Source organism: Pleurodeles waltl, chromosome 3_1 (assembly GCF_031143425.1).
Source record: "Pleurodeles waltl isolate 20211129_DDA chromosome 3_1, aPleWal1.hap1.20221129, whole genome shotgun sequence".
Lineage (NCBI taxonomy): Eukaryota > Metazoa > Chordata > Amphibia > Caudata > Salamandridae > Pleurodeles > Pleurodeles waltl.
In genome coordinates this window covers 549,702,792-549,712,741 of record NC_090440.1, presented here as the reverse complement: position 1 = coordinate 549,712,741, position 9,950 = coordinate 549,702,792, and the positions used below count along the sequence as shown (strand labels likewise).

Sequence of the window (9,950 nt, the reverse complement as noted above, 5' to 3'; positions counted from 1 at the left end):
TGAATGCCATGTGGTTTGTAAATGTCACCAGTACTCCGAGACTGCAATACTGGACAATACTACAGGGTTACCTGTGATATTTTTTGTGTGTCTATTTTGAGGTAGGTAGCTTGAAAAACATGTTTTCTTAAAAGCACAGCTAACAATGGGCATTGGTTGGAATTAATATGTTTAGGTTTACCTTTCAGGAACAAACGCTTGATAAACCAATGCACAATGGTGAGGCCAGTGGATTTGGGTGAGTCTTTTCTGCATCATTTACAATATAACTATGGTTTTACTGTATCTGCCAAACAATTTGCTTATTTTAGAAAATATGTTTCTAGCTCAAACCTGAAAATAATCCAGCTAGAGAATGGGGTCCATAATTAGCAGTTTTTGCTATATAATTTAGATAACCTTGCCACATGATTTGGTAAGCCATGCCATATACTACTAGTAGCCCTGACAATAGTTAAACTCTGCAGAGTGGTTTGGAGGCTATAATTATGAAATAATCCGTACTTCACAGGAAGCCCTGAACTATCTTCCGTATTGCCCTGTCCCCTGTGAAATATGTGGGTTTTAAATCAGCGCACTGTTTGCAATAAAAACACTAAACATGTGGCCTGTATATATATATATATATATATATATATATATGCATATATATACAGGGAGTGCAGAATTATTAGGCAAAAGAGTATTTTGACCACATCATCCTCTTTATGCATGTTGTCTTACTCCAAGCTGTATAGGCTCGAAAGCCTACTACCAATTAAGCATATTAGGTGATGTGCATCTCTGTAATGAGAAGGGGTGTGGTCTAATGACATCAACACCCTATATCAGGTGTGCATAATTATTAGGCAACTTCCTTTCCTTTGGCAAAATGGGTCAAAAGAAGGACTTGACAGGCTCAGAAAAGTCAAAAATAGTGAGATATCTTGCAGAGGGATGCAGCACTCTTAAAATTGCAAAGCTGCTGAAGCGTGATCATCGAACAATCAAGCGTTTCATTCAAAATAGTCAACAGGGTCGCAAGAAGCGTGTGGAAAAACCAAGGCGCAAAATAACTGCCCATGAACTGAGAAAAGTCAAGCGTGCAGCTGCCACGATGCCACCAGTTTGCCCATATTTCAGAGCTGCAACATCACTGGAGTGCCCAAAAGCACAAGGTGTTCAATACTCAGAGACATGGCCAAGGTAAGAAAGGCTGAAAGACGACCACCACTGAACAAGACACACAAGCTGAAACGTCAAGACTGGGCCAAGAAATATCTCAAGACTGATTTTTCTTAGGTTTTATGGACTGATGAAATGAGAGTGAGTATTGATGGGCCAGATGGATGGGCCCGTGGCTGGATTGGTAAAGGGCAGAGAGCTCCAGTCCGACTCAGACGCCAGCAAGGTGGAGGTGGAGTACTGGTTTGGGCTGGTATCATCAAAGATGAGCTTGTGGGGCCTTTTCGGGTTGAGGATGGAGTCAAGCTCAACTCCCAGTCCTACTGCCAGTTCCTGGAAGACACCTTCTTCAAGCAGTGGTACAGGAAGAAGTCTGCATCCTTCAAGAAAAACATGATTTTCATGCAGGACAATGCTCCATCACACGCGTCCAAGTACTCCACAGCGTGGCTGGCAAGAAAGGGTATAAAAGAAGGAAATCTAATGACATGGCCTCCTTGTTCACCTGATCTGAACCCCATTGAGAACCTGTGGTCCATCATCAAATGTGAGATTTACAAGGAGGGAAAACAGTACACCTCTCTGAACAGTGTCTGGGAGGCTGTGGTTGCTGCTGCACGCAATGTTGATGGTGAACAGATCAAAACACTGACAGAATCCATGGATGGCAGGCTTTTGAGTGTCCTTGCAAAGAAAGGTGGCTATATTGGTCACTGATTTGTTTTGTTTTTGAACGTCAGAAATGTATATTTGTGAATGTTGAGATGTTATATTGGTTTCACTGGTAATAATAAATAATTGAAATGGGTATATATTTGTTTTTTGTTAAGTTGCCTAATAATTATGCACAGTAATAGTCACCTGCACACACAGATATCCCCCTAACATAGCTAAAACTAAAAACAAACTAAAAACTACTTCCAAAAATATTCAGCTTTGATATTAATTAGTTTTTTGGGTTCATTGAGAACATGGTTGTTGTTCAATATTAAAATTAATCCTCAAAAATAGAACTTGCCTAATAATTCTGCACTCCCTGTATATATATATATATATATATATATATATATATATATATATATAGACAGACAGACACACACACAGTCTACGTGTGTATATATATTTATACACACGCACATGATGATAGACAGCGAGAGCGGATTTGCAGGTAGTTCTATAAATATACAGGCACTGAGGACTGACAGATTACTAAATTATGAAGTTATGTGATAACATCAACAGTTCTGGGAGTCACACTGTTGATAAAATAAAGGGCAAAAGAAATGGTCTGGGTAAAAGTTCAAAAACCTACATGTACCTGACCACAATCACACACCAGTGAAACAATCAAGAGTCCAGCTTAGCATAGGAATGTCATCTTCCGTGCATGGGAGGGAATGTAGCAATATTACAAGGCAGACCCAGGGGATGCTGCATCGGAGAATGGATCAAAAGCTGCACTTGCCAACATCACTGCAGCATAGATTTCTCATCATATTGGAGAAGGAATCCACCATAAGTATTATACATGCCTCGCTGTAGCTCACTCCAAAGCCCCTTCACAACCCCACTACCTTTTCCACTGAAATTCTGGCATCTTCCATTGCAAAGTGTCCAAAAGTGTGATTTAAAAGAAATTCACTCAGTGAACTCCATGTCTTTTCTCTACCAAAAGATTCCCATTTGACATACTACAAGTGGTCATTCGCACACTGCCTACTGGATAATCAGGTGTTTTCCCATCCAGCAACCACTTCTAAAAGGCTGCTATAACTGCACAAGAGACTGCTAACTAGCAGGCTTTGTGCATGCGAGATCAAAAAGTGTCAGTCGCAGACCACCTCTGCTCTGACCTGAACAGGAATGCCTTATCAGTCTAACAATGTCTTTAGGAGTGTGCCTTAACCTACCCTAGCTTAGCATGGGGCTGACATTACGCCAGTCTTACCAAGCACATTTTACTATGTATGGCCGAACATGTGAGAGATTCAGCCCAGTATTTTTAGAGGGACAGCCTATAAGAAGCTATATCAATTTTCTCTATACACCAGGTGACACCTATTTACAATTGAGTTTAAAAAAAAAACCAGACTGTACATTTCCTAAGAAGTGCAATCTCATAACTTGTATTTATGTGAATGCCTGTACTAGGGTGCGATATTAAAGATAGTGGAATGTTCTCCTTTACTCGTTCACTAAATATGGATATTTACATTTGTGCACTTGCCATGTCACATAGTGCATGGCCATCATCAGCAGTGACTCCAGAGGAAGCATCACCTCCCACCTTCATCGCCTCACTGGAAGGACGAAGGAAGACTTACAAGCTGTGGTTAATCCAAGCCGTCACCTATGACTTATTCATCTTATCTGGGTACTCAGTCATATCAGACTCAAACCTTCCCATACTCATCGTTTTCTACAATGTACAAGGAGTACATTTACAAAAATAGCCACCAATAGCCTGACACATGGCCAAGAGTGGTACTGAGATTTTCTCCAAGACTTTAAAATCCAAAACAATTTCTATCTATCTCCACTAAACATACACAAGATTTGGAGACCCTATCATATATATGTGCTGTAAGCTCGCTTTGAAAACAAAGAAGTGGGGTTACTCAAAAAGGTAAGAAGATAATCAAGTCCTAATAAGTGAGTGTGCCATCAATGATCAGACACCAGGAATTACCTGCACTAATAGATTTATATAAATGAGGTCTCTTGTTTTTTTTCTGGGTGCAAACAGACTCAGCCAACTTGAACAGCAAGTTAAACCTTCATTTCAACAATTAAAGTAATCACGTCATCCAGAGTAAGGGCATTATTTATCACAGACATCAAAGGACAATATGGTTTACATGTACTAGACATGATTTGGAAACACTGTTTTATTCATTCAACACTCATGGCAACAATATTCTCACATGAGCCTGTAATTTATAATAACTTATGGAGCTCAGAACACTCAGGCTATGGCAAACTAGAAAAAACCTTTGTCAATTTTACCATGTTTTCTAGGATTTTAGAAAGCTTTGGATCACATTTTTTGCTGAAACTAGCAGATGATGTTGCAGGAGAAGGATTATGTTATGATTTCCTAAATCAAAGAAGCTCCCCTGTACAACGTGGTTCACATTTGCTATCTAGTAATGCACTTAACATGTCAGCGACTCAATTTCCAACCAGGTGTTAATCATTTACATAATGGAATCCAAAGTTTTGAGCATTATTTTGTAAAGGGTTTAAATAAGAATATACCAGGTAGCTAGCACATGTTTAACAATGCGTGTATCCACTGGAAGTAGGTTTATAATGGAATACGTGTAAAGCTGGACAGAAACGTAATGCAGTAGAAGTAATAGTGGTTTTTAAACAGCTAGCAGAAATTACATTGAGGTTCATATAGCAACAGCAGTGGCCTATAGGGGTGTGCTACAGGGTTATACTTTAAGGGGCAAAACGCACAAATAGAAGAAATGGCAATTTCCAAATAGCAATTTTATCTGAATCACTAATTGAAAATCACTGACCTTATGTATTAAACATTTTGTTTTGTCCTTGCGTTTGTAAGTGGGTCGCAAATTTACCTACCTCATGAATATGAATGAGGTAGTTTGCAATTTGCAACACATTAGGAATTGCTGCAATCACAGAGATTGTGGCCTGCTGGGGTCAGCAGACCCACATGTCTGTGATTGCTTTTAAATAAAGCAATATATATATTTTTTTCATTTGCAGCTTGTGTTGCTTAAAGGAAAACAGGATACGTTCAAAAATAAACCTTTTTTTTTTTTTTTTTTTTTTTTTTTTTAAGGAGTGGGCGGAAGTCCGTGAGACCAATGCTTGCTCTAAAAAAAATGTTTTTTTCCAACATTCACAAAGGGGAAACGGTCCTATGGGGACCCCTTCCAATTTCCGACTGCATTACCACCAACTCTGAGTTAGTAGTAAAATATCAAGGTTTTGTGATTACATTTCGGTTGCAAAACTTTGGTAGGTAACACTGGAAATCGTTATTTGGAAGGGTCACCCTAAACATGGTCCTTCCAAATAGTGATTTCTACACCAAAATTGTAATTCTGGAGAATCGCAGTTTGGGTGTTTGTACATTCGGAAAAACATTTTTGCCGCCAACGGCCCAATTTTGGAAAACGGGCCATTTGTATCGGCAAAAAATGCTTTGTCTGTATGGCCCCAAGAGCTTTGTGAAGGAGGAGGTCAAAAGTGAAATCGATTCAGAGCCCAACAGTCTAACAAATTGAACAGGGGAGCAGGACATGCCGATAGATGGACACTGGGGCTGTGAAAGAAGGTGCCTATAGGGTAGAAACAGAGAGCTGACCAGGGTGAGGCAACTCAATGTGATAATTTATTACAACCTTTTAAAGTGCTGAATACTATCAAAAGAAAATCCAAGCACTTCTGAAGAAGGTTTCAATGAGAATTTCAACCTTCAGCAGTAACAGTGCATTTTTGTGCATTTCCAAGTTGCCTACAATTGTTGACAGTCTCACACCTGGAAACATCATGATGCTTGGCCAGTCCCTGTTGCCTCCCTGAGTTTGACACTTGCTTCTGAGAATCATATATTTATGTTGAAATATTTGATCTGGACACGAATGCTCACATCTTACTGCTTTAGATACTTCGAGTGCTCCAGAAATGTTGACTGTATTTGAAATTAGACTGATTCAAATGTGGATGGGTTGAGCATCTGTATATTTATGGATAAGTAATGGGGGGAACACACACTCCTACCAGGATCATGTATACAGCACTCTCAATTTCACTGGTAGTTGGCAAAGTACATGACAGATATGACATTTATTGCATCTCTAAAGACATGGACCTGCACAATGATCTTACTGAGACACGATGGACAGCTTGCCTGGAGAGCCAAGGAGCTAAACCATTAGCTCAGGTTGGTGCAAGAACGGCATCCGAGATTCCCGGGAATCATGACAGATTGGTAAATTGTGCTCAGGAATTTTGCCACATCATTACAGGAAGGAGTATGAGCAAGCACATTACAGATGGCATTTGCACACCACTTGACCAATACATTCAAATAGTGAAAGCAAATTCAGCATTGATAAGCAGTGTCCTGTATGCCCTGGGCTCGTGATGTGAAAATGAGCATTTCTAAAGGCAAACCAGGTTTCATAGTTATCCACTAACCAATGTGGTCTTGTCACCGACAGTTGAACAATTTTGAGATAAGGTGAACTGCGCCAATCAGATGGTATAATTCAGCCTCCGGTGTGAATCTTCTGCCTCGTTTAATTTGCCATTTTTAATTAAATGGAGGGAGAAAGGCAGGGCAACTGCCCATTTCACACATCTGTGCAGCTTCAAACTCCATGGGGATCTGGACATCAACTTCCACAGTTAAAACTGGAGAATGGGCTGACTGGGCAATGTGCGTTCTGCCCAGCCAGTGCATGGCCTGTGCAACTAGTGTTTCAACTTCATTCTGTAAACTTGCAATGACATTTGAGAACACCCTCTTGCTCCGTATTCTTGCCCGGTATTCAAATACATATTTACACATGGAATTTGTTTTAACGTACAGCTATCCGTGCAGAAACGGCTTCTATAAAATCCACTTCCAAATTCTCTGTTTGCAGTCTGTTTCCCCCGATTTTTTGTTTTTGCTTGAAGGACACATGGTCTCCATTTTGGGACGGGGTGTCACTAATATGCCTAATTTTTAGGCCTTAGACATAATGTACTGCTGTCAAGCAACAGGGTACCAGCTAAGATCTTTTTTAAAAATCACAGTACATTTTCTATTCATTTTGCTTGTCCGTTTAAAAACAACTCTGAAAGAATAAATATACATTTTTACCCTCTGGCTCAGAGAAATGTTGCCTGCAACACTTCTAGCTACAGCAGATCACGACTGGGGGCTAGATACATGCCTTTGGTTTCCCCCCATACATATAAGCCAATATTTCATGGAACGTGTGCCAGCTAGCCGTTGGGGATTAGGTGCTTGACATGGGTCCGTCAAACCTGCATCTGCCAGAAACAAGAGTACCTAGACCATTTCTCAACGAGATGCTGTCTGACTCAGCAAACTTGAAAAATTAGGATTCTGAATTTTATCAGAGACAATATCAGTTTAAAGTGTCTGTTGTAAGATATGCACTGTGAAAGCGTGTTTGAAGTAGTATAAATATGGTTTGTAAAGCAATTATTGCCCCAAACAAAACCCACTGTTTTGCACATAAAAGTCTAAATCAATTACAAACCTTAATAAATATGTACATTCTGATAGTCTCTTGCTCAAAACTCTTTCCTAGAAAAAAATAATCTTAAAGCCTACTGGAAGTCGTACTGGAATCAGGCCATCATCTTTAAAGGCAGAATCACGCTCTCACACTGACCCAACTATGCTCCCTAAGGTGCTGAACAGAAGGGCCTTTTAGTTCAATGTTTGTTTTTAAAGTTCTTCCTGCTCCTGGCAGTGGGTTTAGCTCATTAAAATGTGTAAACTGATGAAAATTTCATTTCATAGTGCTTTGCTTAGATTTCTTCAGTCAGACTTTCCATCCAGCCTCCATTCGCAGTAAGATCTGGCAGCATCAGCATTAGTCTTTCATTTGTCTATCTCGCCAGTAATAAATCACAACTTGCCTTGACGAATCAGACTCTGCTGAACGATGGTAACACCAAGGCTGATTTTGCAGCATTTAAAAAGTTCACTTTTCACATGACGTAACAGTACTAGATGAGGTCTGAAAATGATTTCAAGTGTAAATATTCAGCACCAACCACAACAAGAACCTTGAATTGAATCCGACAGTCGCCAGCCGAAGATTGAAATGCTCATGGAGGCAGAAGTGCTTTTTTAAAGCAGGTTCACTACAAAACATACGAACCTAAAATCACGAAATTTAAAGATATGGCTGTCCAAAGGTCTTCCGACATTCCATAACCCCAGTACTCGGTGGTCGGTCACAGTTGTGTGTGAACTTCGCCTGATTCGGTGTGAGGCGGTCATATGCCAATTTATACTCTTTGTCAAAAACATCTGCAAAAGGTAAAAAAAGAAGTCATTGCTGTTTCCTAGGGACCAGAATGTAGTCCACCTCCCATGAAGGCAAAACACTTGAATACAAGTGCGATCACGCATGGACCTGGTATCTGTTTCAGGCCCTCTTCTTTCTTTCTATCTCACCCACATGGCCGTGTCCTCTCCAGTTTACTTCTCATTGATAAGGCATCCAGTCAACGGATCTCATAGCTACCTAAAATACCCAAATTTGGCTGCTACATAAGCAATCTATAAGAACAATACATTTACGTAGAAGCGAGGTTGCAAGCACTGCCTTGATCTTTTTTTTAAACACAGATGTCCCAGCAGCCTTTTGGGTAATTTCTTTGGTGTGAATAGATTGCAGGCTTTGGCTTGGTAAACGTGCAGAGTTTACGTTTTTTGCACTAAGAGACATAGGGTATATTTTATTGTATTGTAACTGCAATTATATAGTGCTTACTAGCCCTGAGGAGCCATTAAATTATTTTATGGTGAGTGGCATGCTAAAATTAGTGGTTGCTTAGTGGTTTTTAGTTAGTTCAGTGTTGTTTCTCAGAAGACAACCCTCCTGCATTATCCTAGCTTGTGGTGGAACCGGAGGGAGTTAGATTTCATCAGTTGCAGGGATGGGGAGTATACGCTACTCTGAGAAAAAGTCTAGTGGGTTGAATAGACTGTGTAGAGGAAGCTCTCACTGAGGAGGAGGATGACATCATTAGTAGGGGTAGGAAGTATGTTGGTTCAAGTAAATGATGGGTAGTGTGAAGAGATGTAGAAGAAGTAGTTTAAAAGATGAGTGGATTGAAGGCAGTTTGTGAGAAAGAAGGGGTTATGGGCTATGGGTGGAGGTAAGACAATTCACATAAATACATACAGACATGTAAGCCATAGGACATACACCTTAATGTGTCTTCAATGCGGACAAGTGCAACACTTTCTTCAAGTCACAGACATTTGAATGCAAAGTTTTAACAGCCACTATAAAGGAGTGGAGAGAACAAGCATAATGACGAGGTGCACAGGTGAGCAGCAACCTGCAGAAAGGGGATATTTTAAGTCCATTATCTGGATTTATTGTGCCTGGCATTGGAAGCCAAATCTAGAATAGTGGTGCCCAGTTCCAGGAGCAACATTTGGGGTATTTTGCTAAGTTCTAAAGGCCTCGCCCAGATAAAATACACAGCGTTAACACATTGTTCTCCGTTTCATACACACTGAGGCACACATTTGCAATACATGTAAACAAACGTGCTCAGACAGAGGTGAGCCATAAAAAAAACATTACCTATATCAATGTTTTCTCTCCCAAGAGCAACAAGTGATAGAAACAAAATTTCTCTATATAAGCTCCTGCGGAAAAGAAGAAAGAAATAGGTTACTTCTTTAAAAAACTTTAAAAAATAAAAATAACAAAATCAAGAAATATTTGTAGATTCTCCACAAGGTAAGAAGACTGACACCCAATTTTGACATTTTAACATTCTCTTACTCCGTTTCAGGACCTCGTGAACTCATAACCGTATTCTGAAACCTTTTCAATGCTATTCATGTTTTACATTTGGTAATGATCAAACATGCCCCTTTGCTGAGGTTAAAACAAAAATAAACCAATGCTTTCACCATTCACATACTGAATGATAATTCTTACTATTCCGAGTATTCATGGGGTCACAAATACTTTAGAAATAGTATTCTGGGTCCAGGAGTGATGGTTCTGTTTTCTTACTGATTTTAAAACTGCCAG

General features: G+C 39.8%; 1 protein-coding gene across 5 annotated transcripts in view; it reads right to left on the bottom strand.

Moving 5' to 3' along the window:
* Positions 1–4,974: 4,974 nt before the first annotated feature.
* The window catches only part of DENND4A (DENN domain containing 4A), a 518,288-nt gene continuing 513,312 nt past the window's right edge, over positions 4,975–9,950 (bottom strand). For all 5 annotated transcript variants that reach the window (XM_069222901.1, XM_069222904.1, XM_069222905.1 and 2 more), the window contains 2 exons: positions 9,492–9,556; positions 4,975–8,200 (listed from right to left, as the gene is read on the bottom strand). In XM_069222901.1, the coding sequence (XP_069079002.1) occupies positions 8,064–8,200; positions 9,492–9,556 (202 nt within the window). In that variant the 3' untranslated portion in view covers positions 4,975–8,063. The remainder of the gene's footprint in view (positions 8,201–9,491; positions 9,557–9,950) is intronic.